At 36.5% G+C, this 23,989-nt stretch overlaps 1 protein-coding gene and 2 long non-coding RNA genes across 3 annotated transcripts; all 3 read left to right on the forward strand.

The window, feature by feature from the left end:
• The first annotated feature begins 5,451 nt into the window (after positions 1–5,451).
• On the forward strand, positions 5,452–6,352 carry LOC125488702. The gene is made up of 2 exons (XR_007266419.1): positions 5,452–5,787; positions 5,972–6,352. It is a non-coding gene; the product is annotated as an uncharacterized LOC125488702 (long non-coding RNA).
• Positions 6,353–16,832: 10,480 nt separating this feature from the next.
• Positions 16,833–17,592, forward strand: LOC125488696. Its single transcript, XM_048621924.1, has one exon. The coding sequence runs from the start codon at positions 16,918–16,920 to the stop codon at positions 17,494–17,496; it is 579 nt and encodes a 192-aa protein (XP_048477881.1). The 5' UTR covers positions 16,833–16,917; the 3' UTR covers positions 17,497–17,592.
• Positions 17,593–17,595: 3 nt separating this feature from the next.
• Positions 17,596–22,631, forward strand: LOC119694099. Its single transcript, XR_007266411.1, has 2 exons — positions 17,596–21,639; positions 21,718–22,631. It is a non-coding gene; the product is annotated as an uncharacterized LOC119694099 (long non-coding RNA).
• Positions 22,632–23,989: the final 1,358 nt, after the last annotated feature.

The raw sequence follows: 23,989 nt of genomic DNA on the forward strand, positions 1-23,989 counted from the left end.
AGATATTCGACGTACACAACCACGAACCACCGATCTACCACATCACCAAAGAAGGAGACTACATAAAAGTTTAATGACAAAAAAATATATAAAGGTGGTATTGCAATTGTAACACAGAGGAACTTACTGTACAAGCATATTGTTTAATACTTTTAATTATACCTACCGATCAAATGTAAGAGTACCAATACATATATATTTTGTTTGCCTCAAGCAGAGCTAAATAAATAATATAATCGTTACCGTAAAATAATTTTTCGCTTTTATCATATTATTATGATCCCCCTTGCTCTTACAGGTACCCCAATGCTACGTCCATTGTAATCATTATTTGAAAATAAATTTACTGTTACAGGGGTTCTGATTCCATCTCCGATTGGAAAACATCCAACATTAATATTCAGAAACTACTCTTACCACTATGAAAAGGTTTCTAAGTCTTCCTATATTCGCTGGAGCTGTTCTAAGAAGTACAGAGGAAAGTGTAAAGCGTACTTGAAAGCAGACAACAAGACCCCCGACGTGCCGTTCCAGATATACAACAAGCACAACCACGAACCACCGACCTACCACATCACTAAAGAAGGACATTACATAAAAGTTTGATGAAACAAAATTATTCAGTAGCCTCAGCAGAATGAAATAACGTACTGTTTTATTTTACCTAAATTAATATACAATTTTCTGGGATTTACTCTTGTTTTACGTTTGTCTGGAACGTCTTGTTCAACGTTGTCTGAAAGAGAGCATTTAGAAATAATACCGCCATTTTTGCATTTATGTTATTTTGATTTTCGTTTTGTTTTACGTTGTGCAAGTAAAGACTATTATTGACGTGAGAGAATTCATCCACGAAATGGGCTTAACAATGATTTCAGAACACTTGAATTCAAGAAAATCTAAATGCATATTCCAAGTAAAATCCGCCAGCGAATAGAAAAACAGCTCGATGAGTCGTCTTCTAGACCTGCGAATATACCGGGAAAATATGTCAGATGTGAGGTTTTTCCTGAAAAAACAAAATATTCATGCAATTCCACCATTATGTTTGGAACATGCAAAATTTTTGTGTGAAAATTGTGTTGATTTTGACTCCAGCAATTATGCAATCGTATTTTTATGAAGAGCAACTGAGTATGTTTTAATTTTAGTTGCATGTTTTTTGTCTAACAATTAAAGGCCAAAGTTATTTAAAACAATCGTTATAGGTATAAACGTTTTTTACATTAGGTATCACAATGTTACTTAGATTACACAAATACATTATACGTATATTTACTTTTACAGGCATTCTTATACCGTCGGCGAAGGGAAAACATCCAACATTACTATTCAGAAAGTACTCTTATCATCTTCGGATGGTTCCCAATTCCAAGCTTATTCGCTGGGTCTGTTCAAAAATGTTAAGAGGAAAGTGCAAAGCGGTTCTGAAAGCTCACATCGAGACCCCAGAAGTACCCACAGAGATATTCGACGTACACAATCATGAACCACCCAATTATCACATTACTAAAGAAGGACGTTACATAAAAATTTAATGAAAACAAAATTATTCCGAAGCTTCAGCAGAAGGAAATTAATGTAATATTATATTTTTAATAATGTTAACTTAAGACCTGTATGAGAGGTCTCATAAGTCCTCTCTTTAGTTTATCCACAGTTAGAACACAGGGCTTTTGAAACAAAATGTAATTACCTACCTATATAAATAAATGAAAAAAGGTTTAAATCACATACCTACGCCTCTTTCAAGGAGACCTTAAATAATACTTTATAGTGCTAATTTTTGTTAGACTCAAGTGTCTCCCCGCCCCTTCTGGCTAAATGGTTGGTTAAAAAAATATACAAATTTCACGGATGTAGTACATTATGACGACATTAAAATGAAAACTATATCAGGTAAGTAAACTTTTACGGAACCCTCAGTGCGCGAGTCCAACGCGCACTTGGCCGGTTTTTATTTCATGTTTATTCAAGAATTCAAGATCTAGATTCTAGATGTCTACCCTAAGTGCATTGTACTCATTCAAAAACGGCGATACAGCTCGCAACGTATCACGTGAGTAGTGAGTACAAATGTACAGCGAAAAGCGTGTGAATCGCTTGCAGGTCACCTCTGACTACCCGTTTGGGGATTACAGTATGTATGTACAATGTACATAGGTATGTGTAAGAATGATAATACACTCACGGGCAAAGAAACAGTTCCACTCATAAAATGACAAACCCAAACAGCCCCAATTTCTTCAAATATTTAAATTAAAATTTGAACGAAATATTATCGTTTTTAGTTGGTAATATCCTAATGCTTAGTTAAATGTACTTCAATGTAGCAGAAGGCGTCATTAAGGTAAACTTTTCCGTTTATGAGTAATTTGGTGCTTTTCTCAGTGGAAACTTTTCACTGCCGTGAGTGTATTTAAGACCCTTTTTCAATAACAAAGTTATATTAGCAGTTTCTTTTTTTATTTCTCAGAAACGACTACTACAGTAAACTAATTGCGTAGGTGTTAAAAGTTTTTATGCAGTCCATTGAAATAATTAATTGTAAATAAATTTACCTTTACAGGAATTCTTATACCGTCTGCAAAAGGAAAATATCCAACATTAATATACAGAAAGTACTCTTACGGTTTTAGTAGGATCCCCAATTCCTGCTAAATTCGCTGGGTCTGCTCTAGAAGGTTTAGAGGCAAGTGTAAAGCGTACCTGAAGGCGCACAGCGAGACTATCCATGTACCGACCGAGATATTCGACGTACACAACCACGAACCACCGAATTACCACATCACTAAAGAAGGACATTACATAAAAGTTTAATAACGCAAATTTTCAAAAAGTGTCAATATTCTATAGTTATCACCAGCAAACAATGTCTAATGGCCAATTGACAACATTTCAAAATTTTATACAGTTGAAATTCGAAAACCATTTAGAGATATGGCTCTAATATTCACAAAAAAAAATGTTTCCGATTTTTCTTTTGATTTATTTTAGAGAAAAACATAATAATCTAAATTATCATTCGTGACATCACGATGTGGCATAATAATTAAACGCGCTTTTACTTCTAAAACATGAACAAAAAAAAAACATGTTATGTCACTTTGACAATGACAATGACAAACATCACTCAAATGTCTGTCACTTTTATGTGTCCTTGTCAATGACGGAAGTTCGTGATTGGTCCTCGCCACAAAATAAAGTTGAAGATGAAGTTGATTGGTCCTTGTTCATGTCAAGTTAATGTCATCCAACTTTTTTTTGTAGGTTAGGCAGGCAACGAAAATATTTTTATGCAAAGCCTCGACGTGACGTCACTCATACTATAAATATTTTGAACTTTGAAATTAAAAAAATATATTAAAACATAGAAATATTAAGAAATAAAAAAATACGGGTCATCTAAATTTGTGATATCTCGTCGAAAATAAAATAAAATCGGTGAGCATTTTATTTGAAATGTTGTCAATTATAAATCGTCGACTGATGATTATGATATTTATATATATTATATTATATAATTAGTGATCGTGTTAGATGTAATTACGAATTTCAGAACCAACTGCATTTTTACTTAATGTAAATAAATAAACTGTATTTCGTTAAATGATTTGTTACTTAAAGACCTGTATTCCAGATACCCCGTTCCTTCCCTCGAAATGACAATATAGGTGATTATGTGATACTTTAAGCATATTATAAACTTTTACAGGATATCTTATACCGACTAAGAAAGGAAAACATCCACTTTTATTATTCAAAAAGTACACTTACAACGGGTTTTCGTCGGCTGGTAATACATTCTTCATTCGCTGGGTGTGTTCTAAAAAGTCAAGAGGAAATTGTAAAGCGTGCCTGCGGTCAACCGTCGAGGCTCCCGACAAGCCGATCGCAACATTCGGCGAGCACAACCATGATCCACCGAAGTACCAAATCTCTAAAGAAGGATATTACATAAAACTTGAATGAGCACAAAATTATTTAGACGATGCTATAGCATAATTATATTGTCAAATGAATATTTCTTTGTCCTTATCTTTTACTTTTGAATTATAAAAAATATAAAATAATAATAATAATGTTTTGACTGCATAAAATCAATCAAAGTACCTTCAATGTCTCATATTACGATGACGTTTTTAGTTAAGAATGTAAAAAAAACAATAATGCATGTAATTACTTTTGCAGGCATTCTCATACCGTCTACACACGGGATACATCCAAGATTAATATTCAGAAAATATCCTTTCTATTTTCAAAGGCTTCGTAATTCTAGATCCATTCGATGGATCTGTTCTAGAAATAAAAGAGGAAAGTGCAAAGCGTACCTGAGGGCAAACATTGAGACTCCCCACGTACTGACCACAATATTCGACGTGCACAACCATGAACCACCAAACTACCACATCACTGACACAGGAGAATACGTTAAACTTTAATGACACCACAATGCGTGAAAAAGAAAATGATGTCTTAGTCGATTTGAATTCGATTCGAGTTCACCTAATAAATAACTCGTATGTGTTTAAACGTTGATACAATATTGCGTATGCAAACACACAGCCTGGCAAACAAGAGTTGAAAATAAAATTGATGTATTTGGCAATTTCGCAAAGACTCTGCGGCTGTATATAAATAAAACCTTATTTTAATTATCCTCTTTGGATGATTTTGTAAGTTTTCGTTTATTAAGGGTCACTTTTAGGTACCAAACGCTAAACGTATTTAAAATTGTATTTAAATCTAATTTTAAATACATTTTGTACTAACTGACAGACGTTTGACAAGGGACTAAATACGTTTAGCGTTTGGCGAAATTCCACCTAAATGAAGACCCTATTAGAGATCAAAAGGACAAAAATATATATTTTCAGTTTGGGAAAATATAGGTAATTAGAAATAACACATAACAGAAGATATTCATAATAAAGTTCAATTTTTATAGTACATTTTATATTAATTTTTACAGGCATTCTTATACCGTCGTCACAGGGAAAACATCCAACGTTAATATTCAGAAACTACTCTTATGGGTTCCAAAAGTTTCCGAACGCTAACTATATTTGTTGGATCTGCTCTAGAAGAACTAGAGGGAAGTGCAAAGCGTATCTAAAGGCAAATAGTGAGACTCCCGACGTACCGACCGAGATATTCGACGAACACAACCACGAACCGCCCAAGTACCACATCACTAAAGAAGGAGAATACGTTAAAATTTAAGGAAGTGTAACTGCGCCTCAATTTGTTACTAACTTTTTCTGCCAACAACACTGATTGTGCACCACAATATTTTTTATTATAAAAAAAATATCACAAACATGGCCATTGTTTACATTTTAATTATCGTGCTATTCAGAACACCTCTCGGCTATATGTATAATAGCTCTGCTGATTGGAACAAACCTTATATTTACTTTTAATAGGAATTCTTAAACTGTCTGCAAAAGGAGCATGCCACGTTAATATAAATAAAATCTTAATCTCTTTTGTCACACCTTTCCCAATAATTAACTGTATATTTTCCTTCACAGCCTATCTAATACCGCCATCTAGGGGTATATACCCCAAATTAATATTCAAAAACTACCGGTTCAATCTGAAAGGCAACCCCAACGCTCCCGTCATCCGCTGGCACTGCTCCAAGAGGTTTAGAGGGAATTGTAAAGCGTCTCTCAGAACATTCAAAGACAAACCCGAAGAGCCAACCGAGGTGTGTGGAGAGCACAATCATCCACCGCCTAAATATTTCACCAGTAAAGATGGGAAACACATAAAGTTTACATAGTACCTACCTACGTAATGTAAAATTAAACAAAGTTTTAAACTAGGCATAAATAAACGATATACCTATATCATTATTTTGGTTAATTATTTACAAATATAACCACACCAGCAGAGAAAACAGCACATCTCTTTTTGATCGCTAATCATCTAAATACGAGATCGATAGCATCCTTAATACTTGCAGGAATTTTAATACCGACGGTAGTGGGGAAATATCAATCGCTTTTATTTAGAGAGCATACATACAGTTGTGACGGGAACAGCCGCAATCTCAGATACATCACGTGGCGGTGCTCGAGGAGGCGTCGAGGAAAGTGCAGGGCGTATCTGAAGACAAGTAAAGACAAGCCAGAGACACCGATCATGATCAACGATGACCACAACCATAACCCGCCTCCCTACCATGTCACCGAGGATGGAAAATATGTAAAAATTAATATATGTGTCTAAAAAATGTCTTTCACATTGTTCAATCGTTTAGTTTAGCTTTTTTAGGATTAGTTTAAAAACACTGTTGTTTGAGTTGTCTTGTTCGTTAACAATAAAAAAATATTCGCAACTTTAAGTCAAATGAGTTTTTATCGAATTGTACTAACTATAAACAGCTCGTGCAAGTGAAGCAGCATTTTTTTTTCTGATGAGCAAAGTACTGCCTATCAGCAGTGGGACGACAGTCAGCAACTGAAGCTAATATAACTGGCGCTACAGAGCGACTACACTAACCCAGCTAGGTAATTCTGCAAAAAATACATCGTAGGCTAGTCAATAATGTCTCTGTTGTATACTGTTCCTAGTCTATAACTATATTGAATAATTTTGATTTATGCGATGTTAATAAAAGAGTATAATGTATGTTTACTTTTCCAGGTATCCTCATACCGTCTGTGAAGGGAAAAAAACCAACATTATTGTTTAGAAAGTACTCTTACGGTTTACAAAAGGAACCGAAAGGCGCGAAAGGTATTGTTCGCTGGTACTGCTCTAGAAGAAAAAAAAAAAAAAAAAAAAAAAAATAAAAATTATTTATTTCTGAATATGGTTACAGTATTCTTAAAGTAAGCACTAGAGCGTAAGTACATGTTATTTTTATATGGGGTCAGTGGTGTCCTAAATAGGTTTTTTTAAAAACCTGTAGTAAGGACTACCGGTAAAGTAGGTGCAAAAAACTATTACATTTCCAATTTACGTAACTACTTTAACTTAGTTCAACAGAAAAATAAAAAGTTAAACAAATCAGAATTTTAGTTAAAATATTTATAAAAAAAAAAAAAAAAAAAAAAAAAAAAAAAAAAAAAAAAATTGCAGTAATGCGCGTGTGAGTAGATGTGTGTGTGTGTGTGTGTGTGTGTGTGTGTGTGTGTGTGTGTGTATGTGTGTGTTTGTGAGAGTATGATTTACGGCTAAATTCGATATACATAATTAATATTATTTATAAATTACAGTTCAATAAAGTTATCAATGAAACTTTCCGTTTCATCATAATTTAATTTTAGGAGTAGATTAGTTACAATATGTTTAGTTTCTATGCTATTCAGGTTGTAGACAGTTTTATATTTATTTACTTTGTTATAAAGATAGGGTCCGAGGTAAAGAAAGAATCTTTTAGTGAATGTAAAGTTAGGAGTGGGAAGTGTACAGATTCGGTCTTTACGTCGTGTGTTAGAGATAGTGTGTGGTGTTCTGATGTGTTGAGTAAGAGTAGTGTTAAGAATAAAAAGTTGTCTAACAGAAAGTACCTTACATAATTGATACAGTTGAAATGTAGGGAAAAGGAAAGGTCGAAAAGTAGCAACTTTTAAAATAGCACGTTGAGCTATTTCAAGAGGCTTAATATACGTTTTGCAGGCACCACCCCAAATTGGTATACAATATGAGATTATTGATTGACACATCGCATAGTAGACGGTCCGGATGATATGTGGATTAGTAATGTGTCTTAAAGTTTTAAAAAAGTGGATCAATTTCCTAACTCTTGATGTAAGGTGGTCGATGTGGGCTTTGAAGTTGAGGTATTTATCTAATATTATGCCGAGGTATTTTATTGTGTCAGTTGAGGCAATAACAGGACATATACATTCAGTGTTCAGAGATACTGTTTGACGTTGAGATGAACAAGTATGAGCTTTAATAGAAATAGGAATTGTTGGTTGAGAATTTGAGCGCAAAGAAAAGGTAATAAGTTTAGTTTTGGAAGTATTCAGTGTTAATGAGTGTGAGAGAAGCCAATTGTATACATAATTAAAACCTATTTGAGTTACAGTTTGGAGTTCTGTCCATGAATTAGCTGAGAAGGTGATAGCAGTATCGTCGGCATATGAGGTTATAAAGCCATTTTGTAATTCAAGTTTGCAGAGATCATTAATAAAGACAAGAAAGAGTGTAGGGCCTAAGATACTTCCTTGAGGTACTCCATAGGAGATAGATTGTTCAGTGCTAAGATGGTCATTTATTTTAACTATTTGGGATCGATCAGTCAGATAACTTTGGAAAAGATTAAGTTGTGTTCCTCTGACGCCTAGAGATTGAAGTTTGAGTAAAAGGGTGGGGATGGGTACCGTATCAAATGCTTTGGCAAGGTCTAAGAATATGGTAAGAGTCTTTTTACGATTGTTGAGGTGATGAACTAATTCGTTTATTAAAGCCAGTGTGGCATCAGTAGTGGATCTATGTTTTCGAAATCCGTATTGTTGTTTAGATAATAATTTGTTTGATTCCAGATAATTTACAAGTCTATTGTTGAGAATTCGTTCTAAAATTTTGGACATGGCTGTGAGTACTGCAATTGGTCTGTAGTTTGTAACTGGTTTCGGATCACCACCCTTGAAAATAGGATGAATGATTGCCTTTTTGAAAGAATTGGGAAACACACCAGTGTGGAAGCATAGATTAAATATGTGGCATAAAATAGGCGTCAGAGTTTTAATATATCTTTTTAGGATGGTGGCTGAGATACAATCCCAGCCGGTAGCAGCGTTATGTCTGATAGATTTAATGGCGGATTCAACTTCGTCATTATCCGTGTCTAGAAGGGCGAAAGAAGAAGTAGTGGCAGCGGTTGAATATGTACTTTTAGATATAACGGAAGGTTATTGAATTTTTTCAGCAAGTTCTTTACCAATATTGGCAAAGAAACTGTTGACACTGTTACATGATTGTATTGCTGTTAAAGAAGAAGATAGTAGATGAGTAGGTGAATGTTGTTCTTTGGTGGAGTTAGTAGATTTTTTTATTGTTTCCCATAAAAGTTTACTATTTTTACCCGCTTTTTTAATTTCAAATGCATCATGTTGCCTTTTTACCTTTTTTAAGATTTTAGTACAAAAATTTCTGTATCTGGTATAGGTGACTTTTAGAATTTCATCATCTGGAGACTGTTTTAGTTTTTTGTGCAAGTGATCTCTATTTCGCATGCATTTTAGCAGCCCTGGAGTGATCCACGGTTTAAGTATTCTATTTCTCTTAGGTAGGATTTTTACGGTTGTGTTTTTGTCAATAATATTAGTGAGATTTACTATAAGGCAATTTGTAGCATTTTCGGGGTCTGAATTTTTTAAAATTGGTTGCAAGTCAAGGTTTTTTATGTCTAGGTCTAATGCTTCGTAGTCAATTTTTTGAATTTTCCTAATTGCATAGTGACGAGATGTTTTTGTTTCAAGGCAAATCATTGTTGAGGTATGATCAGTGATAGTAGAAGGAAAGATGAAAGTTTCAGAAGAAGATTTAGTCCTGAGAAGAGTGTGGTCTAGACAACTATTGTTTCTTGTTGGCAATTGGTGGGCTGGAAGAAGGCCATGAAATGCTGTGCTGTTGAGGTATTCATGCGAGCGGGTGTCGAGTGAGGAAGGTGTTATGTCTATATTTATATCACCTGTTACTATGACTGTTTTCGATGATGAAAGAGAAGATAGTATAGAATTGAATGAATTCAAAAACGTATTAATGTTGTTATTACTTGGGGATCTATAGATGCAGAATATGGAGATATTAGTATCTAATTTAATTAAGAGGCCAGATGCAGAGTTTTGTAAGTCTGGCTCTTCTACTGTGAATGAGAGATTGGATTTAATATAAACTACAACTCCGTCACTTTGATTAATATGCTTCGTGGTACTTAAAGATTTATAATTCGGAAGGGCCGGGATATTAGCATTAGTCGCACAGGGGAGCCAACATTCGTTTAAGACTATAATATCGCAGTCTAATGATGTTCTTTCAAGGAGAGTCTGAAAGTTGTCAAAATTCGTATTTATGGATCTTATATTTTGTGTGAGAATTTTAAGATAGTTTTGGGGCTTATCAATAAAAGAGTGACAGTTTTCTGGGTTGCACTGATGTACATTTGAGATAGAGAATTGGTCAATGGTTTTATTTAAATTTATAATGTTACTTGACATTTTGTATTAATAATAAAGAGGGTCTAGGTTTTAGTTCTTTAGTTCTTGTATTGTTTATTATAGTTCTTATATTGTTTAGAGACTGCGATCGTTTTAGTATTTTTGTAACTAAAGGTGTGATTGTGGCTTTGTGTTCATGTAATTTGTATAAGTGTAATTCATCAACACAGTGGAATAGGTAAAAAGTATCTGTGGTGTTGGTGTATTGGTATGTGTTTTGTGAGTGTGAGTGTGAGTGTGAATGTGCTGTGTATGAATGTAATGAGTAAAGTGTAATGTTTGTGTTGTTGTACTGGTATGCGTTGTGTGAGTGTGCTTTGGTTTTGTGTGAGTGTGAGTTTACTCTGCGCGTAACTATAATAATAACAAACATTAATACATAAACTATGAATAAAATATATATCAAAGTGTTTCTTAAGTTAATTAAACATTTAAGGCAAAAACAGAAAAATAGAAAATTATATGTTTTACTACCAAATAATAGTCAGGCTGCGCTGTTCGTGGGCACGCGCTGTTCTTCGTTGGCTTGTAACTTTTTCAGGTCAGACTCAGAGTCGATCCTGGTGCAGCTCGCTCCTTCCTTCTTCCTCAGGTACACCTTGTTATTGTTTGTCCAGCAGAAAGTGTAGCCGTATGTCTTAGCAAAATCTCTCGCTAGATAAAACAGTCTCTTGGTATTGACTGTTAGACTTTCGGCAATATAGACCGGGGTATCAGGTCCGTCTAGGTTCATGGTTTTAGTGGTCAGTCGTTGTTTTTTACTAGAGTCCTTAAATGCTTTAATTAAGCGCTCCTTCGTTAGAACTGTCGTAAATTCGACTGTAATAGGTTTGTTCGTGGCAGTAGCAGCCCGGGTATTAGTCCTGAAAACATTCTTTATGTCGGATGTTTGTAGTGGTACTTTCAGTGCATTCCCAGTTTTAACTACGAGATCTGTGAGACATCCTGTAGACTCGGTTGCTTTACAAGGAAGGTTACGTATCGAAGATCTAGAGGCAACTGCAAGGCGTGCCTGAAGGCGAATCGTGAGACCCCTGCTCTTCCAATAGAGATATCCGGCACGCACAATCATGAACCACCCCAATTTTATATTGCTAAAGATGGAAATTACGTAAGACTATAAGAAGGCAGACAGCAGGACTGTTGATGTACCGACCATAATATTCGAGTAGCATAATCATGAACCACTAAAGTAACACATTACTAAAGACGAAAAATAATAGATTAAACTTTAATCAGAAACATACATACTTATTGTATTTAGGTACGGTCAGGCTCAAAGAAACCTGACCCCTCTCTCATAAAACAAATATATATAGCGTACTGAGTAAGTAAAATAAAAATTGGAACACTGTTAAACACATGCGTGTTTATTAAATTATCAATTAAGTAATACCTACTTATTGAAATCTAAAAAGAGGATCAACAATCAGCCAAAGGTGAAAAATAAGGAAGTAGGTTTTTTTAAAATCGCATTTATCTATTAATTAAAAATAAACCTGCCCCCTGCGCCCTGTGCTTTATTTTCGTTTGAGATAGGTACAAGGTTTTCGTTAATTTCGGCGACATCTACACTGAATAGGCGCAACTTTCGAAGTCAAGATATAGATCCTGATCAAGGACGACCAACAGATAGCAAGGAAGCGTGAAACCAAATCGAAAGTGCTACATCGCGGTATCAAAAAATTACAGCTAGTCGGTATTTATTTATACAGAATCGCGACATGTGACCGTCGAGCTAAACCGCCCAGCTTGATCGGAGCAGTGGCAACACCTTTGCTCCTTCATATCCTCATTAGATTTTAAATTTCAGGCTTACTGATAACAGTGCTGGGCCAAAAACACCCGACGCTGCTCTTCAACAACTACTTTTACTGTTGTCATCAAGAAAACAAATGTATTCGATGGATCTGCTCCAAACGGTACCGGGGGAAGTGCAAGGCTTACATCAAGGCGAAGAAAGAAACACCCGAAATACCGATAGAGATACACGGCGAGCACAACCACGACCCACCCGACTCCAGCTCCATCATCAAAACTAAGGATGGCAGATACGTTAGGCTTTGAAGACCTGAGACGAACTACCTAACATACATATTTATATTCAAGTGATGACCATGAAGTACTTAAGTTAGGGGTTTCTTAAATACAAAAGGGCATGTATATACAAAAGCATTTTGTCTTCATTTGATCGGTAGTTTTCGTTGGTATAATGATTTGATGTAAAAAACAATTAGTTCCACTCGTTGGACTCGTTAAATAATTAATTTCCTCGATATTCTGTTACAAGTTATTAATCTTAACCTTACTAAACTTTAGAGATAGTCTATCGTGTGTTTGTATGTGTGGTTGCGCCAGAAGTTTCATTAATAAAGTTTAATCTAAATTAATAAACTCTTTCGTGTCTTTTAAAACTATTATTCGATAAACAAAATAATTAACAATTTATATCAAAGGTAAATATATATTTTTTAAAAAGATGTTTATATGAGGTTAGTAGTTATATTATTTATATACAATAATTGTACATCGTCTTCGTCATTAACATTGCAATTCACAATCATGAACCACCGACTTTTCACGTGGCGGAGGATGGAGTTTAAAATCATTGAAAAATATATATAACTAGCTGTTCCCGCGCGCTTCGCTTCGCCTTATAAAGTTTTCCCGTGGGAATTCCGGGATAAAAAGTAGCCTATGTTCTTTCCCAGGGTCTAGACCGTATGTATACCAATTTCATTCAAATCCGTTCAGTAGTTTTGGCGTGAAAGAGTAACAGACAGACACAGTTACTTTCGCATTTATAATATTAGTAAGGATAGTAAGGATGGTCTTAGTCATTGGACACTCTTAGTACCAATGTAAGTATCCCCTTGAGGGGTTCTAGTTGGAGTTAAAAATCTTATAGACGACTTTCCTTCAAAAAGTCTCGCTTAAATAATTTGTAAATTGGACGTAAGCATCGGCCATGAGATACCAATATCGATTAGATATAGCTTTTTGTACTAAAATTACAGGCATGATGGTGCCATCGTCGAAGGGCAAACACCCGATGTTGGTGTTCAACAAGTACACGTACTGCTACCAGGAGTGTTCCGGGAGCGTCGTGCGCTGGTGCTGCTCCAGGCGAATCCGGGGCAAGTGCAAGTCAGTGCTGAAATGCGCCAAGGATGCCCCGGACACACCCATCGCGGTTTATGGACAACACAACCACGGACCGCCGCTTTATCGCGTCACAGATGAAGGCTACCTACTTGTAGAGCGCCATCAAAAAGGCTTCCCCTGAAATTTCAGCGCAGTGTCCTTAACTAAAGGCGCTGTACTAACTGAGTGGACAATACCTTTGGGGAGGCATCAACAAAGAATTATAGTTCGTAAAGTCTTAGAACAAAAATTGTATAGAATGACCCACGGAGTCACCCTCTCTCGCCTTAGTATATCACTTTTAGTCACCCTGTAGTATTTTTTACCGATACCTTAAACATAGACACACTGCCCGTAAATTGTCTTGAGAAAAACTTGGGCTACCTTCAGGACTGGAAGGTCATTGCGATAACGACTACGAATTTGCCAACTACGGTCGCGACCGATAAAAAAGCTCCACCTGCCATTGCCGTTCCATATGTCAGTGGAACAGTTTCGTTGCTCGTGAGTGTACCTTCAGTATTGTCATAAGCCATCGTTTTCCAGTGTTCTACAGGACCTCAGTGCGGGGCACGAGGCAGCTGGTGGTCGGCGGGTTCGCTTTCAACTGCCGCTCCTACTGCCTGAACAGCGTCAAGAAAGCCTGGAAGTGTTCCTCCTTCTCTGACTGCAAGGCTAAAGTCCACACTGTCTATGACGAGATCGTTCTTATCCACAATAAGCATCACCATCCAAAGGAGAACGATTCTAAAATATTATGGCGTGAAACTCGAAAACCGTTTTGAGATTTAGCTTTATAGGCCCCAAAATATATAGGTATATTTTTTAAACGTGTTGTTTTAGATAAATTATTTAAAATGTAAAAATTTGCTAATAGCGACTCGGGACCTCAGAAATAAATTGTGTTTTTATCTACGACTTATCGTAAATATTTCGGTTCGTAACACACATCGTAAAATTTATTTTTACCGTGAAATTATTAATTTGATGTGATTTTTATTTGGGTAGAGTAATATGATATTCTATCACATGTTTACTTTAGCTCAATGTTTTAGTAAGTACCTAAAGCACAATACTATAAATAGATTATTTTATTCTTTTTACGTAGGTACATTGTTCAAGTAAAGCTCTGGGGAAGCATAGGGTCGCAATAATTGTGTTTCTGTCCCATAGATAAAGATAACGTAGATAAACATCACGTATTATGTGAATAAATAGGTACGGTGCTGGGTTGATAGAACGCGCATCAAACGACGACTGGGACTTTCCCAGGTTTGAATCCCGACGGGGGCAGATCTTGGGTGTGAAATGCCACCAGGCCCGCCCTCTAAGTATTACCTTCACTGAAACTGACTAAGTTCATCATGCCACGACAGCCTACCCCGCAAAGCATTATCTTATGTACCTAGTTCACCATTGATTAGTACAATTGGAAGCAGAAATACATTCCAGTTCGTATAAAACATACAATCAATATTAACAAATACTTATACAACAACTAAACTTATATTTCTGCTGCTCATGAACTAAGCTACCAACTGGAAACGCTTCATACAGGGTGACGTGTTTATAAACTATTACTTTGCAGTGTACATAACGAGATCTCAACGCGGCGGTCAGATCTTACACATCGGCGGCCACCGGTACTACGGGCGGCACCGCGAGGACGCCGCGAAGAAGCGCTGGCTGTGCGCCCACGTCTACTCGGAGGCCAAGTGTCAAGCTGGCGTCATCACCTTCAACGATGAGGTGCTCACCACGTTCAGGGAACACAATCATTAATATGCGGATACGCCAATTGCGCCGATAAGGTGTTTGATAACGCCCATCACACGGAGCTCCTGAACAAGACAAAACTGCTAGCTGAGGAGAAAAATTTTCAATTCGTTTGGGTACAAAACCGCGCAATCCACGTTCGAAAAAATCCTACGTCCCCTATCTTGAAAATCAAAACAGAAACAGACTAAGACAAAATTTTGTAACTAGATAATTTTTATATAGTTTAGGTATATTGTAAATTTTGTATCTTATTTTAATCGTGAGAAACTTTGTACCAACCATAACCAGCTTTTATTGGCTTGATACCCTACGCTTCATCGATATCTCTGAATTGAAACTTCTTAAGCTATTATTAACGACTCTCGATACATCCGTAACGGCTGGACCTGACAATATTCCTCCGTCTTTCGTCTCTAACTGTGCATCAAGCTTAGTTTTACCATTAACTTTACTCTTTAGACGCTGTATAAACTCTATAAACTCATATGCTATAATATGTATTTCTGGGACAAAAATATCGCAATGCGCACACAGCCTAACGGGTGGCTATGAACCAAAAATGGATACTTAACGAACCACACAATTAACTTGGAATGTATGTTGTTGTTAGTTATTTATGTTTTAACATTGTGCTAGTGCACCAAATTTAGGAAGTAACGCTCCTATAAATAATATAATATGATGTACCTGCTATTTTTTAAATCTATTTCTATTACTACCTTCTATCATGTACCTAGATTTTCTGCGAGTAGAGTTATTTATTACCTTATTGATTAAAGATTAATTCGCTAAATAATTCGGTATTCTGAATTGTTGGTGATCAGTGATGATTTATTAGGTTTTTTATGAGTCAAATGCCTGGTAGCCAACCCATCAAACAAAATATTAATGAGATAAACGTCCTGTAAATTCTGTGAAATTAACTTGCAATAAATCTTACTAGGTATATACATACTACTCAGCATCTAAAGCCACTTGAGTACCCGATCAACTACTGCTTGACGACATTTGTGTATTCAATGATCAATCGTCAACCAGTGGACAATGTAGAATACACAAATTAGGAGTTTCATACTTTTGCCGAACAAGCGCTGCGATGTTAACTGGCTTTCTATCTTTAAATATACCCCCTAATATAGTATAACCACGGGCTGTTACTGTGCTTCAGAAGCCCAATTCACGACGTCGCAGCGTGGCCGAATAGCCCTTATTCTGAACGGTCAGCGTTACAACACCAACAACAAGCCGAGCCAGGTGAAGCGACGCTGGAGGTGCTCCAAGAGATCCAGCCACAACTGCCCCGCCGCCGTCGACACTATCTACAACCAAATTATCTTTACGTACAATCAGCACAATCATTGAAGTATTGATTGTGATCAGCAAACAATTTGTCTGTTCAGTGTTCAGGGCTATATCCATATTCATATGGCAGGTAATCGATAGTAGCCGATCCTACCCCAATCGTTATACCACCTATGACAGACTCCATGAAATATCGGAATCATTCTAGAGCTTTGAGAGTGAAATACTTACACACATACAAAATAAAAGATGGTGTTCTGTGTAGAATACTCTAAGTCGAAAGAGAGGCACCTAAGTCCATATGACCCTTGCGGCTAAACATAATATATGATATTTGCAAACTTATATAGTATGTGTCAATATTAAGATTTATTTACAAAATGTATTAAAAATATGTGAATTGTTGCCTCGTATATTTTTATTGGAATTTTACTTACTAGTTTCGGTTCCTTTTATATATTTAAAAGATATCTAATCATATATTTTTTCAGATTCTAACAAAAATGGCTGCATGAACGTTATTATCAGCGGAGTAACTTCTCAATTAGAGGACCCCAATTCTGATGATGACGTTATCGAGGTTGTGAGAGATGAAGCCCCTATTGAAATATTATCGGATGGTGAAGAAATGGAACGTTGCAAGTATTCAGAGAATATAGATAATGACTTCAATTTCGCATCAGTTTTGCACGGTGATGACGTTTCAAATAGCGAAAAACACACAGACGAGGTATTGGATGATCCACTTATTCCGGTTCCTGCAGTATCTCATGATGGGAATACATCTAATGAGACCATACAGAAACATATACAGGCTGTGCCAGTTTCCATTATAACCCACACGTCTGCTGTCGAACACAATTACAAACAAGACTGCATTGAAAATGCCTTGGCCGTCAATAATGATTTAGCAAAAACAGACGAAAGAGATAGTGTAAACCAAGACCACGAAAATATTAATATTGAAGATAAACAAGAACCGGATCCAAATCCCGAAGAAGATAAATGTATTACTAACGACGAAAAGAATGTCGCAGCGTCTGAAGATTCACAGGATAACAAAACTTTTGATACTGAACCAGCAGAATAATGTTTTTTTTTCACAATTTATAATATCACATTGATAAGAATGCTACTCTAGTAAGATTTTTGCTTTGCATAATTTTTATGTAGGTACATATCTACTTACGTAAAATTATATTTAACTATTATTTTATTTGTACCAGCTAGCTAGAGGATTTGCTTCTGTTTTTTTTTCTGCTTAAGAATAATTTCGATGAATGTGAAAAATTGAGCTACAATACTTGATTTGCTTGACAAATTCAATACTTCAAAATATAACACCGTTGTTGTATATGGATCTTTGTAGATCGAATTTACTATTTACTAAGTAGTTATTTAAGTTAACCTTCTTAATAATTGATAAAGAAATTAAATTGATTTGCGAATATACATAAGATTTTTCGTTTCTTAATCATTTATGTTAAAATATAATTTAATCAGTGATCATGCATAAGGTCTTATATTTACAGGGTGTTTCATTGAGTCAATCCAATCAACATTTGTTGTTTTTATACCCCCTTTCGGCTTAGTATACCACTTTACAATTCCCTGAGAAAACGTAGTTATGTAGGTAATAGACTGTATTTATGCATTTAACTTTTTTCTTAATCCCTTACTACCGTCGTACTAACATATGTATCTCTCTCCATTAGTTGCAGTGTTGGGCGGCTGTCGGGCCACCTTCGCAGAGGTCGGGGGAAGAACCGCCCTCATGATCAACAGCTATCGCTTCATGAAGCACTACGTGAGCCGCACGGGCCGCACTAGATGGCGTTGTCACAAGTCTTTCGCTAAATGTCGTGCCATAGCCATCACGAATGGCACCCACATTGTCAAACTGAACGAGTGCCACAATCATTTGCCAGATAAAAAAAATGACAACCGGGGTTTTAAAATGGAGCCGGTCTAGTACTTATCCCGTTTGAGGGTCGGGTTCATCTTCAAACCCTTCTATATTCCAAGATAACGTCGTACCTCTTGTACTGGGCAAGGTAACCGGTTCACGAAAGGGTTTTACCTCAGGAAAACTATTCCTACACACTATGATTGATCACAAGAGCCCATTACGTACATCTATTACGAATGATGCGTTTTAGCGTATTTGAGATTAACGCATAAACATTGATGCACGATTACCTACTATAAACGGTCAAAGGTTATTTAATGATTGGTGTCTGAGGTAAAACCTGAATACCCAACCCATGAATAACCCTTTCAAATGGGTATTCGCTGTAAGGGGTAGCAGCTCTAATTTTATGGTCAGTTATTTTCAAATTCAAAGACGCAATAAATCTATTAAATCAACAGGTAAATATTTGATTAATTAGGCATTAAAAGAAAATGGTACATGGAAAAGCTTTGCACAGCAGTGGGACACCTTAGGTTATATTTTAAAAAAAACATGATGTATAACTTATCTACCATATTTTATTGTAGAGGTAGGTAGTGAGTGTAGTGAGTATCTACTGGTTGTGGCATCCTATTGGCTGTTACAGTCATGTGTCATGTCATGTCGTGTTCATGAATTTAAAAATAACAGCAGTATTGTCAAAAAAAATATTCAATAGGTATTAGGTGTTAGGTCCTAATTTGTGTTAGTAAAAGTAATTGTAACTTTTTGGAAAACACGCTTTCGAATAAGTAGTTATGTTTTTATTGGGGCAGATATTTGTTTAAACACAGATATTTGTTCTCGGGTCTTGGATGTGCCCGTAAAATGGCAATAGGCCCGCCCCCTATTACATTGGGACTAACATAACATTCTGGCGAAAAGTGGGTGCAGCAATATGCACCTCTGCCTACCCCGCAAGGGAGTACATTAGTACAAGGCGTGAGTGCGTGTGTGTTTTTATTGGCGCTCGTTAGCACATTTGACAGTCATGACCTAGGTACGAAAAATATGTGACTAAAGTAACACCTGTCTATTAGTATAGTTCTAATTATTACAGGAGTCGTGTCAGTCAGCTATTGAAGCAGTAATTTTAAAATTCTAGTGAATATCCCAACCTAATAGATATGTATATCTACCTCTTTTAAATTAGTCCCATAAAATTTAATAATGTTTAAGAAAAAGTTACCACTTTCATAATTTACTTAAGAAATAAGTATAAAAATGTGACTCGCACCATCTCATCTGTTTAAAATAATTTTTTAATAATTTATTAATTACCTATTCATATTTAAATAAAATTATACATTAGTTAAATGCCTTATTTACTTTTTGTATTATTTGTGTGTGGTGCTGATTTTTTTAAATCTTTTTTGTTGCGTATAAGTACTAACGTAAGTGCATGCTTACTATTGCTTACCTAAGTTACCCAGAAACATGGATTCTATGCAACTTCAAAGTAAAAGCAATACTAGTTTGTAGATACCTAGTTATTTTAAATAATATGATGTCTATTTCAACACTTTTTACAACTAATTTAACTGACTCAGCAGGTTGTCGAGGTGTTATTTAACATAACCTATTATTGATGTAATTTTTTACTGATAATTAATGTACTTTTTGTGAATAGATCATGTTATGTGAAAGTTGTATTATTATTTCTCCCATCTCATAAGTAGTTACTAAGTAAGTATGTGATTCATTTGAAAATCACCATCGTGATTATTTCAGTCTGTTTAATTTTTATGTTTCTTTCTGTTTCCTTAACTCTACTTTGCGTACTTCACCAAAAAGGCTTCTACTGAAATATCAGCGCAGTGTCTTTTTAGCCACTTGAAGGAACTGCATTAGCTCAATCTGTGGATCACTGTGGACATATTTTTGACAATGACGACAAGTCTCTCTGTTTGCCTTCCTTCCTTCTCTTTCCACAGTCTCCAAAGTATTTCTAAAACTTTGCAGTGTAGTAGGACTTTCACTACTTCTAAGTAAATGTATTAAAAAGCCATTCCAACTGTTGTTCTTCCAGCCCGCATCGTGTTCGAGGGCGACGGGCGGCCCACGCTGGTGGTGGGCGGGCACCCGTTCGGCCGCCACTACGTGTCGTCGGGCGGCCGCGTGCGCTGGCGCTGCCGCCGGTACAACCACCAGTGCAAGGCCGTCATCATGACCTTCGGACAGAACCTCATCACCACCAAGCTCGGACATAATCATTGATTGTGATCTTTTGAAGGAAGAAAATGGAAATCTGTCGCGTGTGGCATTTTGTGCAACGAATGATGAAAGGGTTGAATAGCAGCGGAGGTGCATATAGTGATCGTGCATAATAGTTGCGGTTTTGAAAAATACTTAAGTACTTACTGATAAAATTATGATGTTTCTCGTTTCTTTATGTTGTTTTTAACATACCACATTGCAAATGCACATGAGTTCAATTTATAACAGCGCATTACGATATTACCAACTAAAAAAGTAAATCATGTTTCAAATTTTAAATTAAATGTTTAAATTGGAGCTATTATTTTGGTGTGAGCATTGTGTGTGTGAAACTTTTTAATTGCTAGAAAGTGTATTAATAATTACAGTTTTGTATAAAATTATGCCATTAGAATCGCTAACTATGTTTTGTCAAAACCTAATATAATACAGATTTGGAAAGATGGACATGGGTGGATATCAGTGGATAAAATAATTATAAAACCGTAAATAATATAATGAATCTTTTTTGTACATAGATTATGTTTTTTTTTATTTTTTTAAGCAATGTGATCAATATATTTACAGGCTTAATAAAACGTAGAAGTGGCGCGGTACCAAAGCAAATACTTTGCGTCAACGGTTTCGAGTTCGTGAAACACTACTTGTTTAGCGGCAATGTAATGCGTTGGAAATGCAGACTTTATCGAGGCCGTAAGTGCAAGGCAGCTGTCATCACCAGAGCTAATGAAGTCGTCAAGGTTTTTGGCGAACATAATCACCCTGTTTTACGGGAAGGGAAGCGAGGTGCAGACAGGGAGAAGATCAATCAATCAATCTTGCGGGAGCAAGGTGAACACCCTGTTTTACGGGAAGGGAAGCGAGGTGCAGACAGGGAGAAGATCAATCAATCAATCTTGCGGGAGCAAGGTGAACACCCTGTTTTACGGGAAGGGAAGCGAGGTGCAGACAGGGAGAAGATCAATCAATCAATCTTGCGGGAGCAAGGTGAACACCCTGTTTTACGGGAAGGGAAGCGAGGTGCAGACAGGGAGAAGATCAATCAATCAATCTTGCGGGAGCAAGGTGAACACCCTGTTTTACGGGAAGGGAAGCGAGGTGCAGACAGGGAGAAGATCAATCAATCAATCTTGCGAGAGCAAGGTGAAGAGACAGAGAACATCAAGGATCTTTCACTGGACGATGACTGGTTAGATTTAAAACCGTTACATGAAGTTACAAACGAAAATAGTATAATATAACTTAAGACTTATTCCTACTGTGAATATGACATCACAACACTACGGTAGGTATACAGTGAAACCTGGTTAAGTGGGACCTGGATAAGTGAGAAACCTCCATAGCTGGAACTCATGCTGAGGCTCATGCTTTGGCACTGAATTACCTCTGTTAGTGGGACGAGGTAAGCCTCTATATCTGGGATTTGTTCTTTCGATTTATCATCATAGTTACCTCTATAACTGAGACAGCCAGTAAATTTTATATGCATAAACCTCTGTAACTGAGATAACATTGTTTGTTTTACTCATTCTTATTCTACCCACAAATTCCACACGTAATTCCAAGTACGTAAGTACAAATTTTGAGCTTCAGTTCAGTTCAATGTTAAACCTTCAATTTACTATCATACAGATATTTAAATTTGAAAAATGCCAAAACGAAAGCTACAATAGTTATCATTATGTGAAAAACTAAATTTAATATCCTTTTATGAAAGTGGGAAGACACGCGTAGAAGTTGTGCTGATTTTAATGAATGAATAAAAAAAAATATTAAATTAATTTTATTTAATGATTGATCGCACCTGTATTACTGAAATAACCTGTATTCTCACCTCTATTAATGGAACCCTCTGTAAATGAGACAGATATTTATTTATCCCTGTATATGTGAGACACTGGGTAAGTGGAATACCTCTTTAAGTGAAACGATATTGCAGGACCCTTGAATTCTCACTTAACCAGGTTTCACTGTATATGATCCTTACTCAATTTCATATTTCCACCGATATGTGTATTTGTAGAGATGTGTAAATAAAATAAGTAACTTAAATATTATAATATGTTTTATTCACACCAATAACATTAATTTTACATCCAACGTATTAAATATATGCACCCTGCTTTATAAGACACGACATATTCATTGGTAGGCTACTTAAAGACTGTAGCATTATCATTTTAAAGGCACTTTAAATATACCTATGCATATCAATTAAAAACTTCGTCAAAACTTTACAATATTATACACCTGTAATTAATTGTTGATTTGCAATCATTAAAACTTTTTCAACTTTGGTACTTAACCAGGTATACTAACTACACCTACATACATACATTCCGTAAATTATCTTCAATCCCTTACCGACACAATTTATAGTTTACCATTATATAACTAGAGTACTTAACTGGATATACAAAAAATAAACAATACCAAAGCTCAAACTCTTTCCTCTCCTACGCAACACGTTCCACCGTCACGTGTGCGTGTGTTCCAAGAACGATCGCACGATGTCTCCGGTGACGGTGAGGGTGGTGAGGTTGGCGCGGCAGCCGGCCTGCACGCGGCGGCTGCATGTCCAGCGAATGCGGTCCCGGTAGCCCTCGTGTTTGAGGAACTTCTGCCCCTTCACGTAGATCACCGGGAACCCGCGCTTCGACAGCCCGAACGACACTGGAAGAATGAAACGCGTGTTAATGTTTTAGGTGAAGTTTACGGTAATCACTGTGCTTATAAGTAACACTTTATAGACTAGAGTAGACCCCTGCAAGCGGCAAAACTGGACACTTACACGCAATACTAACCTATCCTGTAATTTCAGGCTTCATCGGCACCGGACTGCAAAGCTTCGCGTCGTACTGCCTCAGCAAGCAAGGCAAGATGGGCATCAACGTCGGAGGCTTTAGGTTCAGGTTCAACGGGTGCGCTCGAAGTGGCAAGATCAGATGGAGGTGCTCTAGAGGGCCGTGGTGCAAGGCTGCCCTGCACACCTACAGAGGCAGGATCGTCTACATACAGAGTCAACATAGCTGTGGACCCAAGCCCGTAGCTTGAACGCAGGTTAAAGAGTTGAAGTAACTCGACTCGAACTCGAGTCTATGGGTTGAATCATTTTCATGCCAAATTAAAGTTCTCAGTGTCAAATAGGTAAAGTCCGCGCCGCCACTGAAGTCCTCAACATAGAGTCACCATAGCGCTACCACTGAAGTCTTACGGCAAAAGCGGGAACTAAACTACTCATATTCATACGATCTGACACGGGTGTCTTGCACAACAAAGTTTATCAAAACCAAGAGCAAGAGGCAAAATATTTTACTTTTGATTAACTTTGTTGTGCCAGACACCCGTGTCAGATCGTATGAATATGAGTAGTTTAGTTCCCGCTTTTGCCGTAAGACTTCAGTGGTAGCGCTAT

Source organism: Plutella xylostella, chromosome 6, assembly GCF_932276165.1.
Source record: "Plutella xylostella chromosome 6, ilPluXylo3.1, whole genome shotgun sequence".
Classification (NCBI taxonomy): Eukaryota; Metazoa; Arthropoda; class Insecta; order Lepidoptera; family Plutellidae; genus Plutella; species Plutella xylostella.

Excerpts from the sequence above, each read along its gene's own strand:
- LOC125488696 (XM_048621924.1), top strand. The coding sequence starts at position 16,918 with ATGAACGTTATTATCAGCGGAGTAACTTCTCAATTAGAGGACCCCAAT.